The sequence below is a fragment of the Ovis aries genome, chromosome 19 (assembly GCF_016772045.2).
Source record: "Ovis aries strain OAR_USU_Benz2616 breed Rambouillet chromosome 19, ARS-UI_Ramb_v3.0, whole genome shotgun sequence".
Taxonomy (NCBI): Eukaryota; Metazoa; Chordata; class Mammalia; order Artiodactyla; family Bovidae; genus Ovis; species Ovis aries.
This window is the reverse complement of record NC_056072.1, coordinates 6,852,263-6,877,831: the sequence shown is the minus strand read 5'-3', so window position 1 is coordinate 6,877,831 and position 25,569 is coordinate 6,852,263. Positions and strand designations below refer to the sequence as shown.

Genomic DNA, 25,569 nt, shown 5'->3' with positions numbered 1-25,569 from the left:
GTAAATAAAGTCGTTTTAAAAATAATATAATGGGAAGAAGAAACCTTAGCAACTTCTGATATCTTTCCTCAGACTCTGCCTCTCCACCGCAGCTGACAGATCTTATCCGTACGACAGTGTAAATACCCACCACCTCCATCAGCTTTGTCCTTCCACGTTCCGCCTCCAAGTCACCCGCCCCCCCGCCACAGCCCATTTTCTGTCACTTGAGAAAAGAAGCATCGAGATGAGAATCACAGCCTTCTTGCAGCTTGAAGGTGAGTTTTAGAGGCCAGTAGGACCCGAGGCAGAGAGGGCCACCCAGCAGTGGGAAATTCAGGGCTGAAGCAGCCAAGGAGGCGGGGTGGGTAGGCTGGAAGGATGTCGGGCCCCAGCGCCTAGCCAGCGTCCTGACCCGTGCGGGCGGAGCGCAGCCCGGCCACTCCCTTACCGACAGGGGCCAGCTGATACAGGTGAGCACGCGGTACAGGCGGAAGAGGTGCACCAGGTAGAAGGCGAGGATCATGATCAAGTTGCAAATGGTGACCACTTCAAAGTAGCTGTAGGCGCTGTAGCTCGTCCACAAAGAGCTCCTCACGCAGATGAAGGCGATCAGCAGCGTGGCCTGGGGTGGGAACACGGAGACATCAGAGGAGCGCCCACCCGAGATGGGCACCCAGGGGACGAACGACAAAACAGGGACTTCCCTGGAGGTCCAGTGGTTAAGGCTCTGCACTTCCACTGCGGGGGGGCTCGGGTTCGATCCCTGGTCAGGGAACTAACATCCCACATGCCCAAAAAACAAAATAAGATAAAGTGAATACAGGGATAAGACAGATTTATAAAACCAGACAACAGGAACACAACCAACCACAGGGAACTAAGGAGCTGTCACAGTTGAGGTTACTCCCTCACAAACTGGCAAGGAACAGCAGTTTCCCCACAGGACAAGCTTTTGACACACAAGCCGCGGTGAACATTGAGGATGGCAGGAAGTGGCTCGTCTGCTCTGAGTAGTCTATGCAGCAGCAGGGTGCAACCTCAGAGAGAGGGCGGGAACTCCGGAAACAGCCAGGCAGGACCACTCCCCTTATCTGCTCAACCTCCAGAGTCAGTCAGATAGTGGACCCCAGGTTTACATGCGAGGTTGACCTAGGAAGTTGCCAATACTTGACTATTTTTGACCCACCAAGATGTCAGTTTATACAAATAACCTACCAGCCGGCAGATAGTAAGTTACTGTTGGCAAGAAATCAAATAACAATCCAGCAAAGAAGACAGATAAGAGAATTTTATTCGAGTCAAACTGAGGATGATAACCTGGCAGACAGATTCTCAGAAGCTCTGCGGACTGCTCCACTGAGCAGAAGTTAGAGGCGCAGTTGTATACATTTTTGAGACAAAGAAATTATGTATCATATTGACAGGTCAGCATTGAGCATACAGTTGGTTGAAGGGTTTTTGTTTTTTTCAACTATGCACGTACAGATAAGCCTTTGGTCAGTGTGACCCCTTGTTTGAGATGGAAAAGAAATACATTAATCATGGAGCTATAAAGAATCTGAAGAAAGAGGCCTTCTTCTCAAAAGTTGAGTGCATCTGTCTGCTTTGAGGAGGTCTGGTTAATGAATAACATAGATTCACACTGCACTTTAGGGAAGGCCCACAAATGGGGGCATGTTCTTAGTTACTGCTGGCTTTTTTTTTTTCCTTCTGTCTCATTTTGACTGTTCTGCCATAGACTTACCTCATCGTTACCGTGTACTGATTGGTTGATGTACACGATCTCGTTGCGACGTCCCAGAACTCTGCTGAGTCAGCAAAATCCCCCCATGCCTGCTTGTGGGGAAATGCAGGCAAACAGGCTCCATCATCAGCCTACGGCTACCCAGTTAGAGCTTTCCTGGTAGCTCAGACAGTAAAGAATCTGCTTGCAATGCAGGAGACCCGGTTCAATCCCGGGGTTGGGAAGATCCGCTGGAGAAGGAAATGGCCACCCACTCCAGTATTCTTGCCTGGAGAATCCCATGGACGGAGGAGCCTGGAGAGCTCCATGCGTCCGTGGGGTCGCAAAGAGTTGGACACGACTGAGCGACTAACACCCAGTTTGTAAGCAGTGGAGGAGGGATTTGACTCTTAAGACTGTCTGATTCCAGGGATCATGTCCCTCCACTTTGGATGCAGTTTTGCTTTCCAAAATGTAAGCCCTGATCATGAATGAGCTGAGGAGGCCAGACGCATCATCAAATGTGTGGGGGTCCCGGCCACAAGGTGTTGCTTGCTCCACACCCTGCCCCTCCACACCCTGCCCCATCCTGGGGCCGGCTATGAGAACTCGCTAAGCATATTGTTACCTGAATGAATGAGTGTGCAGAAGTAATAAACTCAAGACCCAGTAATGAATAAGCAGGTCGGGTCAATTATTAGCAACATGAGAATACCCTGGGAGGGACATTCCTGGTGGTCCAGTGGTTAAGACGACACACATCCCATGCAGGGGATCCAGGTTTGATCCCTGATTGGGAAACTAAGATCTCACATGCTGCACGGCGTGGCCAAAAAGGAAACGAATGCCATGGGAGGGCAGAGAGGGAAGAGAGGGCTGAGTTTCTGTGAAGGCCACTAACAGAGAAGAAAGTCTTGCTCACCCCAAACGGGGGATGAACCAATAACACACATGTGTTAAACGTATGTAAAGTCTTGGTCAATATTAAAAGCACAACCAGTTTAGGAGAAAGGTTAAATCTTTCATACTGCCTCTGGCTTACACAACAGTGACTGTCCAAGGGCGTGTATGTGTGATTTTGTGTTCTATGAGATAGTTGGTGATGTCTGGAGACATTCCTGGTTGTGTGTGTGTGTGTGTGTGTGTGTGAGCAGCTATAATGAGAATTCAATCACAAAATCAATCTAAGGCTGGCCAACGCTAAAAAGGCTGTTTTCTAAAGCTCCTCATTGCTAGCATTCTATCAAGGTCCTAGGTTACAGGGACTCAGCCAGCAAAGAACATTCAGCTTGAGGCCTAAAGTGGGCGTGAAGAGTGTTCTACTTAACAGATCAAAGCAGAAGAATGTGGGCCTGACACACGAGACCCTCAGTGTTTGCATATTTCCCTTTCGCTAATTAGCAGCCTGAGGATTTTCACTTTTTCGTTTCCTCTCCAGCCCACTGGCCACGGATGATATAACGAGTCACGCCTTGAGGCTGTTTCAAAGCTCCAAAGGGAGTCTTTGCTTCACCCAGGAGTGTGCCTGATGGTCAGAGCTCTGCTGCTCCACCAACATCCCCCCATTTCCAGCCCTCGTCTATCTGGGGAGTGAGGTGGCGGGGGGGTTCCTCCACCTGGCATGGATCCTCTCACACAGGCTAGGGCGGTTTAATTCACTTAAAATGCAAATAACCCAGGATTATGCAGTGTGATTTCGAGGTGGAGAAGCAATTTTGCACCTCATTGAATGCACAGATTTTAGAATCATTTTTACCAGTCTTTATCTGGGACTCAGTCTGCGGACACGCGGGTAAGTTTCCCCAAGCAACAGAAGGGGCCCAGGCAAGTCTTCCCCTCTGAGCCCCAGGGCTGAGCCGAGAAGCATACGATTGCTCTATGACCCCAGCCCATCTCCATCTTCTCTGGGAACCCTGACTATGAAATAAGACTCCCCGAATTCTCATCCCTGGGTCTCAGGCTGCCAGTCATGCAGTCTTCTCCAGTAAAGCCCGATTCTGGTCAGTCTCGTTTAGAGGGCAGATGGTGTATACTCGTGCACGCTATCAAAACTTCCTTTCTGCCCAAGGAGGCATCATTGCTACTTTAGCTAGCCAGCATCTCAGCTAGTGTGCTTTAGTCTAGGCTTTTCAGGAACTCCTCCAGGGCCAGTGAGTAACCTCTGCAAATGCCTTGAATCCTCCAGACTGACACTCAGGGGGCATGCGGAAGGGTGAAGCAAGAGAAAGAACAGACAGCGAAGAGAAAAGAGCTGGGATGTGGACAACTGATACATACATCAGTTATATATATATACACACACTTTTTCAGGTTCTTTTCCATTATAGGTTATTATAAGATACTGAATACGGTTCCCTGTACTGGACAGTAAGTCCTTATTGTTTATCTATTAGGACCTGTTTGGGTTCCCAGTTAAAAAAGTCTGAACTCAGAGAAACTGAAGTGAAGCAGGCTGGAGAATTTCTGGAAGACACATCGGTTCTGTTTAGAATAATATCAGTGTGATACCACCTAAAGGACTCATTTGTTTCTCTGGCGGCCTCCTGTGTGTGTGTGCGTGTGCGCGTGAGTGTGTGCGTGAGTGTGTGTGTGAGTGTGTGTGTGTGTGTGTGTATTTTAGTTGCTCAGTTATGTCCAACTCTTTGCAACCCCATGGACTGTAGCTCACCAGGCTCCTCTATTCAGAGAATTCTCTAGATCCTCTCATAAAGGTCTCTTCTCTTTTCTTGGCTGCGCCAAAAAAGAATCATTTTTACCAGTCTTTATCTGGGCTTGTGGGATGAACCTAGGTCCTGGCAGTGAAGGCTCTGAGTCTTGACCATCAGGGAATTCCCAATCAGTTCTTTTATAACAGTCAGGCAAGTTGAAAATAAGTCATCTAATATAAATGTCCAGGGGTTTAAAAGTCACGTTGCAAGAACCTTCAACTCAAAGCCACGTCTCTCGGACCTGCCGTGGCACTGTTTGGAGAGACCCTGGCTTTCCCTCAGGCGAGAAGCCACCCCCTCTCCCCTAGACCGAGCTCTTTCCGACTCCGTGCTATCAGAATTCTTACTCTTAGAAAGGAGAGGAGTGTCGTGAAAGCAGCATGCGTTTCAGTTTCACAGCAGATGAAACCAACTAAACATCACCCGAGAGAAATGACTGTCGCTCCCTGAGAACTTTGGAAACTAATACAGGCAGATCTGAGGTTCACGGCCACGTGCCAGGCAGTGGGCCCAGGTTTTCAGGCTGGGTGGGTCTCCTTCAAAGAGCAAATGGAATTCTGAAGTCTAAGACAGTTTCTGGAAAGCCTCCAGAGGCGGTGCTCAGGAGATGAACTGCCCAGGGACATCCCCCCAGCAGGTCTGTCCCCTAACACCCTGCCCACGTCTGGCTGCAGATGGCACCACGCACCTCTGTGTGAGAGCCTGCTGGGGCTGGGTGCCAGCAGGTCACCACCCCACCCTCTCTCAGGTTTTCCTTCTGACCTTGGAATGACGTTTCAGTGAGAGACACAGGCAGGAGGAGGGAAAGTAAGTGATGAAAGGCAACATCAAAAGGCCGCAGACCCGCTCTAAGAGGCTTTTCTGGAAAAGCCGGGGAGATGAAAGCTGAGCTTGTTCAAAAAGTCAGAGATGTGGGTGATGATGCTGTGATGGGGAAGTGCATCTGTAGATGTAAACGGGCCCATCGGCGGCTCTGCCTGGGGGCGGGAGGACGGCAGGAGACTGCAATACTCCAGCTGTGGCTGAGCTCTGCCCTGGGCTCCTACACGCACCCCTACCTGTCGGTGGACCCCCTCCTCCAGTCTCCAGGAAATGGCCCCACATCAGCCCATGGAAAGGCATGTGTCAAAGGACTATTCCATGGTAAAATTCACTTGGTTTATTTTCTTGTATTATAAAGATCACATACGAGGAATTCCCTGGCAGTCCAGTGGTTAGGACTCCACATTTCCACGGCAGGGGGCACAGGTTCGATCCCTGGTTGGGGAACTAAGATCCCTCAAGCTGCACAGAACTGGCGCCCCCCCACACAAAAAAAATTCCATACAAAGTTGTAAAAGGCGCTTTATGACACCTCATGGAGATCTTTAACGGCCCAGGGCCAGGCCCAGGGATAAGTGCTTCAGGAGGCAAATCCTGCTGTTGTCCTTTTACAAGGAAAATAAGGCACAGAGAGGTTAAGCGACTTGCTGAACGTCACACAGCAGGGTCAGCTGTGCCCTGGCACACAGCTGCACACCCCTGCTCCCCACACCACCACCCTGCCCATGGGACCTGCTTGTGTCTCTCCAGGCCCCTCTCCCAGCTCCTGGCCTCTGTTTTCAGCCCAGGGCTTAAACCTTCTGTCTGCTTTCCACTGGGAGCAAGCACAGAACAGCCTGTGGGACCCTGGATAATAGAAGGGAAACCTGCCTTGATTGCAGTGCTCTCACACTGGGAGGCAGGACTCTGGGGCTCCAACTCAGAAAGGTGGGGCCCTTTAGAAATGACAGTCATGTCAGGCATCCTGCTTAAGTAGGGTCACTCTAATTATATAATCGATACTTATACAGAATAGAAAATCAATTCATGGGGAATTCCCTGGTGGTCCAGTGGCTAAGACTCTGAGCTCCCAGTGCAGGGGGCCCAGGTTCGATCCCTGGTCAGGGAGCTAGATCCCACATGCTACAACTAAGACCCAGAGCAGCCAAATAAATAAATAAAAATTTAAAAAAAAGAAAAAAGAAAATCAATTCATGAAGTGTCTAAGAAAACAAAAAATCACCCATAATCCCACTTCTCAGAGATAACTACCACCTCTGGAGTTTAGGGTATTTCTTTCTACATAGGGATGTTTTGAGCACATATGTATTATTTTTCCAGAGAAGGCAACGGTGACCCACTCCAGTACTCTTGCCTGGGAAATCCCATGAATGGAAGAGCCTGGTAGGCTGCAGTCCATGGGGTTGCAAACAGTCGGACACGACTGAGCAACTTCACTTTCACCTTTCACTTTCATGCACTGGAGAAGGAAATGGCGAGCCACTCCAGTGCTCTTGCCTGGAGAGTCCCAGGGACGGGGGAACCTGGTGGGCTGCCGTCTATGGGGTCACACAGAGTCAGACATGACTGCCGTGACTTAGCACCAGCAGTATTATTTTTCCTTTTCAAAGACTGGATTGCATACTATGTACAGTTGTTGAAAGTAATTCTTATTTATTTTGGCTACGCTGGATAAATTTTATTTATTTACTGTTGCTGCGTGTGCTTTTCTCCAGCTGCGGTGAGCGGGGCCTACTCTCCGGATGTGGTGCACGGGCTTCTCACTGCAGTGGCTTCCTTGTTGCAGAGTGCGGGCTCTAGGCATGCGGGTTTCAGTCGCTGTGGCTTTAGAGCGCAGGCTCAGTCGCTGCGGCACATGGGCCTAGTTGCTCTGCAGCACGCGGGATCTTCCTGGATCAGGGATCAAACCCCGTGTCCCCTGCACTGGCAGGCAGATTTTGTTTTGTTTTTTTACCACTGCGCCACCATGGAAACCCCTATACACTGTTTTATACCCTAGTTTTCATTTTTTAGAAGGTTTTTTTTTTTTTTTTACGTGGACCATCTTGAAAGTCTATTGAATTTGTTACAATATTGCTTCTGGTTTCTTTTTTATGTTTTTTTTTTTTTTTTTTTGGCCAGGAGGCTTATGGGATCTTAACTCCCTAACCAGGGATGGAACCTGTGCCCCCTGCACTGGGAAGTAGAGTCCTGACCACTGGACCACCAGGGAAGTCCCAATACCCTGCTTTTTAAAAGATAAGTACTTCATCATTTGTAGTCTCTCGTCTCTCAATCATTCTGCTCCACAGCCCCAGCGAGCAGTGTATTTCATCTGCTTATTTCCTATTGTCTGTCACCCTGATTGTAAGCCCCACGATGCTGAGCGTTTTGGTCTGTTTTGCTCACTGTTGTTCCAAAGTCAGGACCTTGAATGGCACGCGGATTCTCCACAGGTAATATTTTTGGCTGGAATGAATGAATACAGTTTACAGTCCACCCACTCCTGAGGCCTTCCACGTTCCAGGCACCCGGCAGGACCATGCTCTTGCTCCCTGATGCTGAGAGGGGGAGAGAGAAAGAGAAAGCACCGCTCGGGACAGGCCCCACCATTAACACGTGGGAGGAGACCGGTGCACGTGGGCTTCCCTGGTGCCTCTGAGACAAGTGCAGGCTTTGACCCCAGAAACAAGGGGTCATCAGGGAGCCTCTGCAACACGCAGGCACACACACGTCCAGGTGCGGATCAGGCCAGAGTGGTGCTGTGGCCAGCCGGCCACCCCACCCCGGGGCGTTCTTCCCCGTACGCAGTTCAGTGGTGGGCACAAGGGCAGAGCCCAGGACCAATTCCTTGCTGCACCCACAGGGCCCAGCACAGAGGAGGCCTTCAATGATGGGTGCAGGACTGAATTTGGGGCAAAACTGGATTCTCACCAGCGCCCCAGTGTAAACACGGCCTGTGGGTGGACTGCAGACTCTTCTCTGCAATCACGCCATCTTGGCTCTTGGGTTTCGAGAGACAGCACTGAACGCAGGGGTTTGCTCTGGGGGCACAAGCAGAGGAGGGGGCGGTGGGTGCTGCCTTAGTAGGGGCCACCACAACAAGCACGTAGAGTGCTGGGCGACTGAGACACACCCTGGGACTTCCTTGGTGGTCCAGTGGTTAAAACTCTGCGTTTCCAATGCAGGGGGCCCAGTTTCAATCCCTAGTTGGGGAAATAAGATCCCGCATGCCACGTGGTGCAGCAAAAAAAAAAAAAAAAAAGACACACACACACACACACACATACCCTGAAATATTTATGGATGAGATAAATACAGGAGTACAGCAGCGGCTTCTTCAGAATAATGTGGGAGCAAGTGTGCATGAGGGATCTTTTGGGAAAGAATCTGAAATTGGATTATGGTGATGGTTGCACAACCCTGTCAATTTGCTAAAAATTACTGAAGTGTATGCTTAAAATGAGGAGCTTTTATGGTATGTACATTATACATCAATAAAGCTATTAAAAATAAAAAGGGAAGTCTAAGGAGGTGAAGATATAATTCAAGGAGGATGGAAGGAATTCCCTGGTGGTCCAGTGGTTAGGACTCCGAGCTTCCATTGCAGGGGGCAAGGGTTCCGTCCCTGGTCAGGAAACTAAGATCCCATGTGCCACGAGGTATAGGAAAAAAAAAAAGGAGGAGGACTCAGCATGAGCTGGTGGTGACTGCTGCCACAGGTAACCAGGTAAAGAGGCAATGAGAATAACTTCCAGTAACAAACGGAGAGTTCTGGTGCTTCACCCCCAAACACATACACAGTGAACTATGAGGCGACAGAACAGTGAACTAACACCTGAGGATCAATACTAAGCAGGCTTGGGAGGCACTGCCGGGTTTAACACCCACTTGTCATGTATCTAAAAAGAATTAGCACATCTGTTGATCCAGTAACGTCATTTTTACTAAATTGTCCTACTGAAACAGGAAGTCCTTAACTGAGCAAACACAGTATTAATTTAGAACGGGGGAAAACAGCAAATATATGAAATACTCTCTCTCTCTTTTTTTTAAAAGATTCTAAAACCTAGAGAATGGGATGAAAAGACCCCCCCGTGTGAACCCCCCAGGGTCTGACTCAAGAGTAGGAGCTAGTGTTTCCCAGAGGTTCCCTGAAGAATCATTAAAAGACAATAAGAGAGAGAGAGACTGCCGAGAATCTTCTCCAGGACTGGGGGGCGCAGGGGCAGGGTCAACGGCCCTTGCTGGGACGTGAGCTTCCTACAAAGTGCTGAAATGAGGAAGCTTATTCTCAGGGATGCCTACTGTTCATCAGGTACCTCCCAAGAGCCTGGCCCTGGGTTGTACTCTTACGCAGATGAGGAAACCTAGATGTGGGAAGTGCCCGCCCTGGGCCATAGAGCTGTTTGCCCGGAGACGGGATTCAGTCTTTTCCATCCAATTCCACAGTTTGGTTCTTAATCATAGAACCCTGCTTCTGCCCCCCTTTATGTTTTTTGTCTTTTTTCTCCCCAGGCTGAGGTCCCAGGTGGTGGTCCCACTGGTAAAGAACCTGCCTACCAATGCAAGAGGTGAAAGAGATATGGGTTGGATCCCTGGGTCGGGAAGATCCCCTGGAGGAGGGCATTGCAACCCACTCCAGTATTCTTGCCTGGAGAATCCCAGGAGCCCGGCGGGCTACAGTCCATGGGGTTGGAAAGAGTCAGACATGACTGGAACAACTTAACACGCACGCACGTGGGACAGGGCAGATGACTTCATTGGCAAAGCTTTAATAAAGCTCTCCCTGAGGACTCAATGGTCTGGGGTAGGAGACAGGATGGGACTGGACTGCACAAGAGGCTTAAATTCCCTGCAGCCAGATACTCTGATGCCCTTGGCCTCAGCAGTGAGGGGTAGAAGGAACATCTCACCCCTCATTACTGCATGCCAGCCGACTGTGCTTTCTGAGAATAGCCGTAGCAACATTTCCAGGCTCCTGCGTTCTTCTAGACCCTGGCCGCTCCTCACCTAGAAGTGGAACGCATCCCCTGCCTTGAACCTGGGTTGCCTGAATGGCCTCCTGGCAGGTGGTCAAAGTGACAACACAGGCCTTCCACAGCTGGGTCAGGGACCCTGATGCAACTTCCCTGAGCCGCCGCTCCATCTGCAAACGCACCCCTGGAGCTCTCCCACCAGAGGCCACTTGGGAGGCCGAGAGTGGGTGTCTGGCCAAAGCTCCAGCTGAGGGTGGCTCACCAGTCAGCACCTAGCTCAATGCATGAGAAAGCAAAGCCTTTGGCTTCTCTGGCCCCAGCTCTCAAGTTCTCCCAGCTGCCCAGTCACCACGGAGCAAAGAGAAAGCCCTATTCACCGCGTCGCGCCCACGCTCCTGACCCACAGAATCTGTGAGCCTGGCGAGTGGCTGCTTTACACAGACTAACTTTAGCAGCAATTTGCGCCGCAACCGTAGTAGCTGGAGCAGGCGCTTAAACAAAAAAGGTCCCGCCTGGCCTGTTTTGAGAGTTGCATATGCACTGTTCTGGGTTTCGTGTTTTGATTCTTGTGCAAAGGGAAGTTGAGGTCCGTTCAGAGGGCAGCGGGGGGCCCAGGTGAGGGATCACATCTGGGTCCCCACCTGGGACCCTGGCGTAGACACAGCCCCTGGGCCGAGAGCTCTCAGGCGGCTCAGCTGGAAGGCAGCTGTTGCCTCCAAGAACCCGGTAACCGACGATCACACAGAGCAGCCACTGGCTGCAGTGGGGATGGCTGAAGATGACTCCATAAATCCCCACCTCCATCCCATGTCACACCCCCAAAAAGATGCTCGACCTGGATGGTCCTCAACGAGAGGCTCTGATGGGGCGACCACTGCTGGGTCTGGATGCTCCAGGCTCAGCTGAGAAAAATGAAAAAAATGCCACCGACAGTTTCAGAGGCTACCTCCGCCAGCTCTAGGTCTGGGCTTCCCTGCAGTGGCATCTAAGAAGGAAACGTCTGGTGGCAGACATGCAGACAGTGCTGAAACCCAGTCACCCCAGATGAACCCAGTCCAGACTGGACGAGAAGCCAGCCTCCAGACACAGAAGCAAGCCGGGGTCATGATTAGCAGGGCCGACCGCAGCAGACCTCCACCATGTGAGCGAGCAGTAAAGGCTTGGTGATGCCACCAAGATTTTAGGGCTGTTTGTCATGCAGCAAGAGCTAACTAATGCACTGTTTTCAGAACTTCCCTGGTTTCCCACTCAGGCAACCCCAGTGTTTACAGTGGAAAGAATAAAGTCATTCATTCAGTGATTATTTATTGAGTCCTAACGACGGTCCCAGCCCTGCTTAGGAACACAAGGCTATGCTGGTTTCCATTCTGCCAAGGACGATCCTAAGGAAACCTTGACTCAGGAGAGAGAGAGTTATGCCATTCAGTGCTTTGCCCAGATCCTGGTGAAGTAAATATTTGGAGAAGCTCTGTGGCCCGGCCCCAGCAGGAGGCCTGGCATCCAGCCCTGGGCGCCTGCCAGAAATAAGTGCCTGCTGGATTTGACAATGTGGGTGTGGGATGCCTGGATTAAAAACCCAGGCAGCATGATGCCAACTCAGTGCCAGCCTGGGGGAAAGAGAAATTAGTCTGGGATAAAAAATGACAAAGCAAGTACACAAGAGCCACTGAGGGACTGTAAGCATGTATCACTGATGGAAAGCCACGGCGATTAAGGGTACACGATCGTCGTATGGCACCCAGAGGAGACTGAGTGTAAGCCAGAGGCTGGTCTTCAGTCGGAGCAAGTGAGCCTGAAAGGAGCAGTAAAGCACGCCAGCAACCCCCGTGGGTCAAACAGTCACTAAACACAAGTACTAAGGGGCCAGTTAACCTCGCTAGGCCTCAGTCTCCTCATCTTTAAAATGGGTAAGAAGAAAACCTACCACAAAGAGTTGATGTGAAGATTAAATGAGACGATTCTAGCAAAGCATTCAGAACGGCTGGTAGTGCTCCAGTAAACATTCAAGAAAGGGCAAGGAGTCGAAGTCCCTGAGCATGTATTCTGAGAAGAGTAACACGGGATGATGTTTGAGAAGCTCTTGGCACACAGCAACAGTTAACCGGGGGCTCATCTAAGCAGGGCCAGTCGTCAGCAGGCAATAAGCGCACCATAAGGACAGTTTAGACCCGGGCCCTGCCTCAAAGGACAAGGGGCCTCAGACCGCGACACAGGGACATTAAAAGAAAAAGGGGACGAGGGCTTCCCTGGTGGCCCAGTGGTTAAGACTCCATGCAGGGGGCCCGGGTTTGATCCCCGGCTGGGGAGCTAGATCCCGCATGCCGTAACTAAAGAGCCCACATGCTCAAATGAAGATTCAAGATCCCGCATGCTGCAACTAAGACCCAGCGCAGCTCAAATAAATTTCTTTTTTTTTTTTTAAAGAAAAGAAAACAAAAGACGAATAACGTCAGGAAGGTACCATCTGTGAGGAAGGCTGCTGGAGGGCAGGAAGGCAGGCACATCCTCTGTAAAGAGTGGGAGTGGTTCAGGGTGGACTCCAGGGGCTGCAGGACTTGAGCACACAGGGAGGAGGGTGACAGGTGGCACAGATGTCCTGGGGGGGGGGGGGCCTTGGGGTGACGTGAGGAGCCCCTCCTACATCACAGCTCTCGGGCGCAGGCGGGAAACTACCCCTGTGAGCTCAAATGGGAGGCGGCTGCCTCGGATTCCTCAGACTGCTGACAGCAGGCTCCAAACCAGCTGGCAGAGCTGTCTGTCTAGACCTTTACACAGACAAAGCACTGGATGAAAGAAAAAACCATGCCAGGGCCCCTGCCTCCAGCGGGCTGTCAGCGTCCCCTCTGCTGCTCTCTGGTCGGGTTTTAGAAAATGACTCCGAAGCGGGGACAAGACCACGGGGCAGAAGTATATGCCTCGCCCCTGACTGCTTCCCCCTCCAGCCACCGCATCCTTGGTTCAAAGGCGCAGTTAACTGTGGTCCGCACCCCCAGCTTCAGTCACATCACTCCCCAAAGCAGGCCTTTCTCCCATGCCTCTCACTTTCAAATCACCCGTGTGCCAGGTGAAAACAAAGACTTTCCTTCAGAAAGTTCCCCACCCCCTTGGCCTCTGCTTACAAAACAACCCCGGTAAGGCTGCAGCCCAGCCCCTCCCTACATTTCCCCTTCCCGGGCCTGCAGGCTCACTCCAGGCCTCCTGGCTGCTGGAAGCTGCCTGCTGGTAAGACACAGAGCCTTTCAGTCTCCTCGGAGCAGCCCTGGTCTCGATGCCTTTGGAAGAAGCCGGGAGGGCAGAGACAGGAGCAAAAAGTTCCCGCTAAACAAAGCCTCCCTTGTGCACCTGCTAAGAGACCCACTGGGATGAACGCAGCAGGGACACACGGTCCCCAGGGCTGCCCTGGGGCCCAGCACTTAGCAGAGCCTCAGCAAGGTGAGGCGAGTCAACTTAGATCTAGCCACGGGAGGCAAGTGCTTCCTCCTACATCCTGTTTCTGAACCGAGTTTCACAACTTTATCCTGTTCTAACGTGTGTGCAGAAGTGAGACACAGGCAAAACCCCAAAGGGCTGCAGCCACAGGAAGAGGAAAGAGGGGAACCCGAGCTCGGCTACCAGTGCGCCCAAGTCTCGGGGGAGCGTTACAAGCTGCTGGATCAACTCTTTCCAGGCTATTCTTTTAAGCCTCGAAAGAATAAGGGCACAGGACTTCCCACGTGGTACAGTGGATAGGAATGTGCCTGCTAGGGCAGGGGACATGGGTTTGATCCCTGGCCCGGGAAGATTCCACATGCGGCAGGACATCTGAGCCCACACACCTAATCACTAAAGCCCTAGTGCCCAAAGGCCTGAATGCCACGCTAATGAGCCTGCAAGCTGCAACGACTGAAGCCTGGGCACCTAGAGCCTGCGTTCAGCCACAAGGGAGGCCACTGCAACAGCAAGCCTGCAAACTGCAACGAAGCACAGCCCCTGCTTGCCGCAGCTAGAGAAAGCCCACACACCGCAGCAAAGACCCAGCTCAGCCAAAACCACACTGCAAGTCAGAAAAAATGTTCCAAATAAAAGATTAAAAAATGTACATGTTGGTATATTGAATCCAACAATCTATAAGAAATATAAATGCTAAACAACTAACTAAAGTTTATCCCAGGAATCCACAACTGGTTCAACATTTGAAAATCAGTGTATGCCCATTAACAGACAGAAGAAGAAAACCTGAATATCTTATCAATGGGCGCAGAAAAAGCGCTTGACAAAATTCAATATCCGTTCATTATAAAAACTTTCAGGATAGCAGGGAACTTCCCTGACCAGATAAAGGTCATCTACAAAATAATCTGGTGAAGGACAGAGAGGCCTGGTGTGTTGCAGTTCGTGGGGTCGCAAAGAGTAGGACACGACTGAGCGACTGAACAACAGCAAAATAATCTACAGCTATCAGTATACTCAGTGGTGAGAGACTGCAGGTTTCCCTCCAAGAAAGCCAACAAAGATGTCCTTTTTCACCATTCATATTCCATGTTCTTCTGGAGGCTGCAGTAAGAAAAAGAAATAAAAGGCACACAGATTGAAAGGAAAAAAATATAACTTTATTTGGGACTCTGCTTCCTCTGCAGGGGCACAGGTTTGATCCCTGGCCAGGGAACTAAGATCGCACAAGTCATACGGACAAATAAATAAATAAATAAAACCCAAACAGCTTTATTTGTTGACAACAAGACTACTTATAAGTACCAACAGATATAAATAGATATAAATCTAAATTTATAGTATGCTGCTACTGCTAAGTCACTTCAGTCGTGTCCGACTCTGTGCGACCCCATAGACGGCAGCCCACCAGGCTCCTCCGTCCCTGGGGTTCTCCGGGCAAGAACACTGGAGTGGGTTGCCATTTCCTTCTCCAATGCGTGAAAGTGAAAAGTGAAAGTGAAGTGGCTCAGTTGCTAAAAACTACAAATATACTGATGAGAGAAATCAAAGAACACCTAAATAAAAGGAGAGATCTTGATGGCTAAGGAGATGCAATATAGTTAACATGCCATCCCCCAAACTGATTTATAGATTCAATACAATCCCAATCAAAGCCCAGCAGGCTTTTTGGGTGGATGAGCGCCAAAGAACTGATGCTTTTGAACTGTGGTGTTAGAGAAGACTTGTCAGTCCCTTGGTCTGCAAGATCAAACCAGTCAATCCTAAAGGAGATCAGTCCTGATTTCCTTGGAAGGACTGATACTGAAGCTCCACTACTCTGGCCACCTGATGTGAAGAGCCGACTCACTGGGAAAGACCCTGATGTTGGGAAAGCTTTGAGGGCAGGATGAGAAGGGGCTGACAGAGGATAGATGATTGGATGGCATCACCAACTCCAAGGACATGAGTCTGAGCAAACTCCTGGAGACAGTGAAGGGCCGGCAGCCCAGGGGTCACAAAGAGTCGGACACGGCGGAGCAACACAACAACCACCACCAGAGCTCCAGGCTGCACCACCACCAGCCCGGCTTGGGAGCTGGCCACGCACGTTTCCTGACTCCACACCTTCGCACAGGCTCTCGCCTCCTTCGGAACTCTCTTCCCAGGCTCAGGCCTCAGCCTCAGGTTCCTTTCCCAGGCAGCTGTGAGTGCAGGCTGGGAGGACTCCGGGTAGCTGAGATCACGGCCTTGTCTGCCTCCTCCCGCAGCAGGCTCATCGCCCTCACACTAACCACACTTCACTGATGCAGACATGCTCCGTCTCTCCTTCAGTTCCCTCCAGCCACAGACGGGTCTGCACCTTCTGCTGGCGAGACCAGAGAGCAGATGTGGAGCAGCCCCCATTGCCTGCTATGGGCCAGCTCAAAACTTGGGAATGGCGTCAGAGCACACACAAGAAAACCCCCGAGACCAGAGCGGAGCGCTCTCTGAAAGCCTGGGAGCCAGAGGCTGCGGGGTGGAGATGGCAAGACGGTGAGACGGGCACTTGTAGCATCATCCCCAGAAGCAGGAGTCGAAAGCCAGCTGGCTTACGAGCCCAGCACCGATAGCTATCAGTTCTCCCACGGACTCTTCTAAGGAACGCTGCACTGCTCACACTCTTGACGACACCGACGACCAGAGTATGCGAAAATACTTAAAAAAGGATTCCTCAAAAAAAAGAGTCCTTAGAGACTTCCCTGCTGGTCTGGTCCAGTGGCTGAGACTCTGTGCTCCCGATGCAGGGAGCCTGAGTTTCATCCCTGGTCGGGGAACTAGACCCCACACACTGCCTCAAAGACTGAAGAGCCTGCATGTTGCAACTAAGACCTGGAGCAGTAAAATAAGTAAATAAAATATATTTTAAAAAAATAAAGATTCTTAAAAAAAAAAAAAAGAATTTAGCAGAGACGGGCCATTTTAGGACTATCTTCACCAATTTATTTTCGTTCATCAATTTTCCTTTTTAGGTATTCACAAGAGTATATAAAAGGGCTTCCCTGGTGGCTCAGCTGGTACAGAATCTGTTTGCAATGCAGGAGACCCTGGTTCGATTCCTGGGTCAGGAAGATCCTCTGGAGAAGGGACAGGCTACCCATTCCAGTATTCTTGGGCTTCCCTGGTGGCTCAGCTGGTAAAGAATCTGCCTGCAATGAGGGAGACCTGGGTTCCATCTTTGGGTTGGGAAGATCCCCTGGAGAAGGGAAAGGCTACCCAGTCCAGTATTCTGGCCTGGAGCATTCCATGGACTGTATAGTCCACGGGGTCACAAAGAGTCGGACACAACTGAGTGACTTTCACTTTCAAGCGTATATAAAATCTCCATTTAGTTCAGTCTAAAAGAATTCTTTCAAATGCGCATACATTTTCTAAGTGATGAGATTTGCGTCCTCACATAGTTAACACCAGCTTCCTTTCCTAGCAGCGCCTAAAACAATGGGGCCTTGGGGTGATGATGCGTAACACCTCCTCATCTTCTGCCCAAGGGGAAAGGTACGATCAGCCTTGTTCACTGCTGTACCCCCAAACAGCTGGGACAGAGGAGACACCAAATAAACATCTATCTGATGCCGTGACGTGAAGCTGAGCCTCTGCCGGGTGAAGAGCCACGACCAGGACCGCACAGAGGCTCATCACTCGAGCCAGAAATTGAAGTCTGAGAGTGAGCTGCCCGCATCAGGCACACTGTGCCCTCAGTCTCTAGCCCACTACGGTAATGCTGCCGCTCAGTGTCTGCTGGTGACGCTGTAAATTAGGGGCCCAGTCCTGACAGCTGGACAGACCGGCAGACACTTCTCTCATCCCATGGCTCGGCTTTGTTTGCTCTGGCAGTGGAGCCCCCTGTTTTCACTGTGTGAGTCAGTGCAAAGCTGTCAGCCCGACTCAATAAAAAAGAAAGGTTCTTCCACACTGGCCACCAGCACAGAACCGCGTCTCCACCAGAAACTCCAGGCCGGGCGTTCAGCCTCTCCCCGCCGGCTCCCGCTTCTGCCTCCTGGCCTGCAGGCCTGACACCACTGCCTCGGGCCCTTCCACAGCCCGGTCACCCCTCTGCCCTCGCTATCACTGTTCATGATCATGATTAACAACTAGTATTGGGTCTTCAGAAGAAGATCCACGTCTCTCAAGCGCTTTACCCAGGCGGACTTTTCCGAAATGAGTGCTATTAACAGAGGCTTTGGTAAAGAAAATCTTCTTTCATTCATTCAAGAAAAAAAAAACCGATTCTGAATGGACACAGAGAACAGATTTGTGGATGCCAGGGGGGAGGGGGTGGGGGAGATGGAGTAGGGGGCTGGGGTTAGCAGGTGTAAGCTTCTATATACAGGATGGATAAACAAGAAGGTCCTACTGTATAGCACAGGGAACTATATGCATATCCTGTAAAAATCATAGTGGGAAAAAATGTTTTTGTGTGACTGCACCCCATAGCGCATGGGATCTTAGTTCCCCAAATCGGGATAGAACCCAGGCCCCCTGCGTTGGAAGTACAGGGTCTTAACCACTGAACCTCTGGGGAAGTCCCAAGGAAAAGAGCATTTTTTAAAAAAAGAATGTAATATGTGTATAATTGAATCACTCTGTTGTACAAGAGTAATGAATACAACATTGTAAATCAATATGATAGCTGTTATATAGTCGCTCAGTCATGTCCAACTCTTCTGGGACCCCAGAGACTATAGCCCACCAGGCTCCTCTATCCATGGGATTTCCCAGGCCAAGAATACTGGGGAGGGTTGCCATTTCCTTTTTCCAGGGAATCTTCCCGAGGCAGGGACCGAACCCATGTCTCCTGCACTGACAAGTGGAGTCTTTACCACTGAGTTACCTGGGAATCCCCAAAACAACTATACTTTCATTAAAAAAAATTTTTTTAAAGCTAAGACAACAACAACAAAGATTGCGAGGCATCCCGCAGCGACCCAGGCACGATGGCCACCGCCCCCTTGCGGTTCAGTTGCGTCCTGGTGGAGAAGACCACCACCACTTCTGACGAGGAAGTAAGAAAGGGGATTTCAGATGAAGAAGTGCTGGGAAGAAAGCAGAAGAGAGCGACGGGACAGGGTGATGGGGGCAGCAGTTGGGTGGAAGCGGCGGGCGGGCGGGTGGGGGGACTACCTCGGGTGGGGGTGTTGGGAAAGCTCCCTCCCGGGCCGGGGCAGGGGCAGTTAGGGAGGGGAAGCAGACTGCTTACAGACCCCGGGACTGTTTCCATCCCTTATCTTTATTTTTTTTTGATTTTTTATTTTTTTTAAAGTTATTTATTTTTAAAGGCATTAATAAAAAGCTTAACATACTTACTAAGAAAGTTACAATATACAAACGGGCTCAGTTGCAATTTTAACAGATTGACTTTCTGCACTGTATGTGACCTTGAGTTTCTTTTAATCATATTTCCATTGTTCAGTTATTCAAACTGATTATTCCCTTAAAATATCTGTTTATTTAAGCATGAGTCACATGACACAAGGGGAAATGCAGATGACATGCACCCATCCAAGTGTGCATGAAGAAAATGACGCAACGCTTGTTCACTTCAACCAGGGCACACCAAAACACCATCTCCTTGGGAGAGAGCTACACCTGAATCTGAAAGACAAAAAGCTCCTTAATTGAAATGTGAGTGCCTTCCTTCTTTTTGACTTTGTTTGAAACCCATGTAATAACCAGTATGATAACCACTCATGTACCAAGAGATTAACATACTTCCCAAAGCATCAGCATCATCCAGAGAATCTGGACATATGGGAGGTGGTGGGGGAATCATTGGTGGTCCAGCAGGAAATGGAGGCAGCCAGCAGGACAGGAAATGCGGTGGGGGTGGGGGTGGCGGCGGTGGGCCACTGAAGTTTAGACCCGCCTTTCCTGGTCCCAGGCCTGATCCTGGCATATGGGGTGGTGGGGGCAGAAAAGAGGTCCACGGAGCAGCTCTCGACCTGGTATTATTTGGTTTATTTAGAGGAGACCTGGAGGAGTTCTCACTTTCATCTGTTGAAATTTGACTTTCATTTTCATTCTCCTGAGCATTTTGCTCTATATTAGCTACTTCAGAGGTTGGGGAAAGTAGATCAGACAGATTTTGCTCCTCTCTATTTCCATATCCAGTGTAAACCACAACACAGGTTTCTCTCTTAAAATCAATTGAAGCGATAGTAGCTGGGTAAATGCACCCGTCTTCTGACCAAATGGCACAACATTTGTCACCAACTTTCCACTGCTTTGAAGGACTTGAGGTGTTCTTTCTTTGGCTTTTATTCTTAGCAGATTTTCTTTTAGGTGTGCCTTTTGGTTTTTCTGAGGCTTCGGAAATGTCACCGTTCTTCTGAGCGTGCTTAAATGAAGCCACAGCTTTATCATATGCTTTTATCAATGCTGTATCATCCCAAACATCAGAATCATCACTCTCGCCAGTGCCGCGCCGGAACAGTACCGAGTCCTCCGGCTCCGGGAAGCTGCCGCCACTGCCGCCACTGCCCCCACCGCCGCCGCCGCCCATCGCCATGGCTAGCCCGCTGCCGGGTGCGCGGCGTCCATCCCTTATCTTTAAACACGCAAAATAGGGCTTGGAGTCCCCTGCATTCAACTGACTTTGGAAAAAAAGAATAGAGGATCCTGCGCCTCTGCAGAGCCTCAAACAGGAAGTACCCAGCAGCCCTTCTCACTCACTCCACTGGTGAAAACGAGCTGCCTCTGCACCGCTATTGACCAGAAGCCAGCCTGCAGCTCAGGAGAAGCAGCCTGGGCTTTGGGGAACCACTAAATACCTGTGCCAGACTCCATATCTGACGGTGTAATTACCATGGACTCAGGTGCTTGGCTGAAAATGTGAAAAATAATAGTACCTAGAGGATAGGGCCGTTGTTGAGCATTAAATGAGGTAATTCAGGCAAGTTCACAGAACAGGACGTGGTGGGTGATCATCCCTCAAGCAACTTTAGCCACTCTTCTAAGAATGTCACCTTTAAGTTCCCCAACCAGGGACCGAACTGTGCCCTCTGCATTGGAAGCACAGAGTCTTAACCACTGGACCACCAGGGAGGTCCCCCAAGGATGTCTTCTTTGAGCTAAGCTGTTGTGTTTTATTATTATTAATAGGACATGCAATCAAGCCCAACTTGAACTCTTATTAACTCCGGATAGGAAGTCTGCAAACGGGACTTTTGTGAAAACGGAAGTAGTAAAATGGAGATAAGGTCACCATGACCCAAACACACGTTCTTCCCTTTCTTTCTCTCCTGCCTCCGTGGTGGCTACGGAACGCCCGGGAGTCAGAGCGTCCTTGCACACCAACTCACATCCAATGACAGGGCTGCTCCGTCCTGGACCCCTCACGGATGTCAGAGTCATGGAGAAAAAGACAGACCATTCCAGACTGAAGAGGGTGCCGAGACCCCATCACTGAGGGCAACGCCAGACCAAAGGAAGGACGTTAGCGGGCCAACTGGTGAAACCCGAGCACAGCAGCGAGATCAGATGCCACAGAACTGACGTCACAGGCCTCTTGAAAGAGCAAACTGCACGACGGCTTGCAAGAGAAGGGCCTTCTTGGGAAACACGCACTCAAGCACGGAGGACAAAGGGCACTGTGTCTGCCGGCCAGTCGTCCCCGTCTTTTGCTCTCCCCGCAGGCCTCCCTGCTCCCCGAGACACAGCAATGCTGGAATTAGGCCACCAGTCACCCTACCAGGGCTTCCAATCGTTCAAGTGAGAGGAGGAGTCGCACGCCTCTCACTTTAAATCAAAGGCTAGAAATGATTAAGCTTCGTGAGGAAGGCATGTCGAAAGCCGAGGCAGACTGGAAGTTCGGCCTTTGGCGCCAAAAGTTAGCCAAGGTGTGAATGCAAAGGGAACATTCTTGAAGGAAATGAAAAGTGCTGCTCCATTACATTTCATTACAAAAAAAAAAGAAATGTAATGATAAGAAAGCAAAACAGCCTTATTGCTGATGTGGAGAAAGTTTCAGCGGCCTGGATAGCAGACCAAACCAGCCACAGCATTCCCTTGAGCTAATACCTAATCCAGAGCCAGGCCCTAACTTGCCTCAATTCGAAGAAGGCTGAGAGAGGTGAGGAAGCTGCAGAAGACAAGTCTTAAGTGGGCAGAAGTCGGTTCATGAAACTGAAGGAAAGAAGCCGTTTCCTTAACAGCAAAGTGCAAGGTGAAGCAAGTGCAGGCGCTGAGCTGCAGCAAGCTCTCCAGAAGCACTAGGTAAGGTGAGTCACAAAGGTGGCCACACCGCGAGACAAGTGCTCAGTGTAGACAAATACCCTTCTACTGGAGGACAGAGGCTTCCCAGGTGGCCCAGTGGCAAAGACTCCACCTGCCAATGCAGGAGAAGCAGGTTCGATCCCTGGGACGGAAAGATCCCTGGAGAAGGAAATGGCAACCCACTCCAGTATTCTTGCCTACAGAATCCCACAGACAGAGAAGCCTGGCGGGCTAAGTCCATAGGGTCACAAATAGTTGGACGTGACTGAAGTGACTTACCACACAACACAACATTCATTCTGCAGCCCATGGATCAAGGAGTTGTTTCAACTTCCAAGTCTTACTATTTAATAAATACATTTTGTAACGCTATACAGTTGCCATACACAGGGGTTCCTCTCATGGATCTGGACAAAGTTAACTGAAAACCTCCGGAAAGGATCCACCATTGTCGCTGCCATGAAGAAAATTCATAATTCACGTGAAGAGGTCAAGATATCAACGTTAACAGGAATTTGGAAGAAGTTGAGTCCAGCCCCCACAGATGACTTCGAGGGGTTTCAAGACTTCAGTGGAGAAAGTGACTGCAGATGTGGTGGAAACAGCAAGAGAATTAGAATTAGACATAGACCCTGAAGATGGGACTGAATCGCTGCCTCTCCTGATAAAGCTTGAGTGCATGAGAAGTCGCTTCTCACAGATGAGCAGAGGAAGTGGTGTCTTGAGGCAGAGTTGTGAAGTTTGTTGGTGAAAATGTTACAAAGTTTGTTGAAATAACAACAGAGGACTTAGAATACTACATAAACTTAAGTGATAAAGCAGTGGCAGGGTTTGAAAGGACTGACTTCAAAGGACTGACTCCAATTTTGAAAGAAGTTCTCCACTATTTGGTCAAGTGCTGCCAAATAGCCCTGCAGGCTGCAGAGAAGCCGCTCATGCAAGGAAGAGCCGATCCATGCGGCAAACCTCGCTGTTGTCCTGTTTTAAGAAATTGCCATAGTTGCCCCGACCTTCCGGAGAAGGCAACGGCAACCCACTCCAGTACTCTTGCCTGGACGGGGGAGCCTGGTGGGCTGCCGTCTATGGGGTCGCACAGAGTCGGACACGACTGAAGCGACTTAGCAGCAGCCCCGACCTTCAGCAATAACCACCCTGATCGGTCAGCAGTCATCGAATATCAAGGCCAGATGCTCTAACAGCAAAAAGACAAAGACACGTGAAGGCTCAGATGATGGTTAGCATTATTTTTTTTAGCAATAGCGTATTTTTCAATTAAGGTATGTACATTTTTTAGACATAATGCTATTGCAGAGGTAACAGGCTACAATATAGTACGAACATAGTTTTTATATAACACTGGGAAACCAAACAATTCATTTGTCTCACTTTACTGTGATGCTCACTTTACCGCGGTGGTCTGGAACCAAATGTACACAACAAACTGACAACAGGCTTTCTGTCAGCAAGGAGACGCCATCAGGTTTAGGGGATGCAGATTACAATGCAGGCTCTTGTTTTCAGCCGCACCCAGAGGCATGTGGGATCTTAACTCCCCAGGCAGGGATCGAACTCATGTCCCCTGCACTGGAAGGTGGAGTCTTAACCACTGGACCGCCAGGGAAGTCCCTACGCTGCAGTTTTGCTTTGATTTACAATGTTGTGTTAATTTCCGCTGTATACACTGCAGCTTTTCCTCTTCCCAAAGTGGCAGTCAGTAAACACTGCTCCGTAATGATGACACTTGAGGACCCTTGTAAAACCAATGTCACATTATCGACACAAGGTCAGTGGTGCTTCTTTTTACCTTTCCCACGTGAAACTCACAACAAACACGATATATCAATAAGGCCCCTATCTCTGAAATCATTAGGTCCCTCCAAGGAGTTAAAACAGATACGGTCAAGTTATTTATACCCTCATGATACTGCTCACAATTCTTTCCTGAAAGGTTACAGAAATAATTTTGGCTCCTATTGATTTTATTTTTTCATTCAGTAAATATTGATTTGTTTTCGTCTCCCCTTGTTTCAAATGAGAGTTGAAAACAAAAATAACAACTGCTTAAGTGACCAGCAAAAAGTAACATCCGAATTCGGTGCAGACTGGCCTTGCAGATCCAGGGTGTGCCCCAGGGAAGAATACTGATAAACCAGTTCTGCAGATGGAGGGAGGCTTCGGTCAGGTTTGTCTGTCCCCAGAGCACACCAGCGTAGAGCCTTGGCAGAGATCAACCAGAGGAAAAGCCATTCATTCCAAAGGCTCCTGAGAAACACAGGCAGGCGCTGCTTCATAGGTTCACTGCTCCACTGACAGTGAGTGAAAAGTGAAAGTGAAAGTCACTCCAACACTGCTCAGTCGTGTCCAACTGTTTTAGACCCCTCATGGATTACACAGTCCATGGAATTCTCCAGGCCAGAATACTGGACTGCGTAGCCTTTCCCTTCTCCAGGGGATCTTCCCAACTTAGGGATCGAACTCAGGTCTCCAGCATTGCAGGCGGATTCTTTACCAGCTGAGCCGCCAGGGAAGCCCAAGAATATTGGAGTGGGTAGTCTGTCCCTTCTCCAGAGGATCTTCCTGACTCAGGAATCAAACCGGGGTCTCCTGCATTGCAGGCAGATTCTTTACCAGCTGAGCTACCAGGGAAGCCCCCTGCTTCACTGGGCTCCCCTCTATCAGGCCAGTGTACGCATCCCAGCTATCACACCCTCAACCTTCTCAAGATTTTCCTTGCACAGCGGGAGCTGTCTGGCTCAGAGGCCCCCCATCCCAAGTTTATCGACTCCCTTAATCTGGTCTGTAGCCAATGAACAGAACAAAAGCCCAGCTCCACTGCCCTAAACGGGAGCATCTCTGTGGGGCAGCTCACTCTCCAGAGCTCCCGGCAAGATCAGACTGAGGCTAGACTTCCCAGACCCATCATCTAGTCCTCCCCTGCCCTTGACTGCAGCCCTCACTCAGGCAATTTTTGCAGGAGTATTACTCAGCCACAATAAGGAGCGAGACTCTGCCATATGCAGACACATCACATGGAGGAAACTAGAGACGGTCCAACAACAGACTGAAGTCAGTCAGAAAGCGAAAAACAAATATTGTGCGTTAACACATATATGTGGAATCTAGAAAAAAAGGTAGAGGTGATCTTACTTGCAAAGCAGAAACAGAGACACGGACACAGAGAACCACAGCATGGACACCAAGGGGGGAAGGGAGAGGGGGATGGACTGGGCGACTGGGATCGACAAATACACACTACCGTGTACACAACAGATAACTCCTGAGAACCTAGCGTTCAGCACAGGGAGCTCTCCTCGCTGCTCTGTGGCGACCTACGTGGGAAGGAAATAAAAAACAGGGGTGTTTGTACACACAGAGCTGACTCACTTTGCTATACGGCAGAAACTGGCATAACATTGTAAAGCGACTGCACTGCAATAAAAATAAATATTTTTAAATAAATAAAAGAATCCCCATCTCTAGCTCTACTTTTAGGAAGCTTGACTTCAACACTCCCTGTGATGGATTCTGGGAAATTCTAGCAATGCTGATCACACAGGTCTTCTTGTTCCCCAGACTTTTCTGGTCCTTAAATCTTGATCTTAAAGCAAGTCAGGCAGGAGTCTAGAGAGCTTGAACTCTGAACCCTGAGCACCAAGTAGAGCCTCTCAATGACAATGGATGCGGAAGACCTCTGACACCCCCTGGGAGGAGATCACAG

General features: G+C 49.8%; 2 protein-coding genes across 5 annotated transcripts in view; both read right to left on the bottom strand.

Annotated features, from left to right (window-relative positions):
• The window catches only part of CMTM7 (CKLF like MARVEL transmembrane domain containing 7), a 110,141-nt gene that overhangs the window by 73,530 nt on the left and 11,042 nt on the right, over positions 1–25,569 (bottom strand). For all 4 annotated transcript variants that reach the window (XM_060402725.1, XM_060402726.1, XM_015102212.3 and 1 more), the window contains exon 2: positions 431–604. In XM_060402725.1, coding sequence (XP_060258708.1) covers positions 431–604 — 174 coding nt within the window. The remainder of the gene's footprint in view (positions 1–430; positions 605–25,569) is intronic.
• On the bottom strand, positions 605–20,164 carry LOC114109375 (survival motor neuron protein-like). The gene has a single exon (XM_060402723.1). It carries the CDS (start codon positions 20,143–20,145, stop codon positions 19,252–19,254), a length of 894 nt encoding a protein of 297 aa, XP_060258706.1. The 5' UTR covers positions 20,146–20,164; the 3' UTR covers positions 605–19,251.

What these genes read in the sequence shown, in the direction of transcription:
- LOC114109375 (XM_060402723.1), bottom strand. Translation starts at nt 20,145, where the DNA reads ATGGCGATGGGCGGCGGCGGCGGTGGGGGCAGTGGCGGCAGTGGCGGC.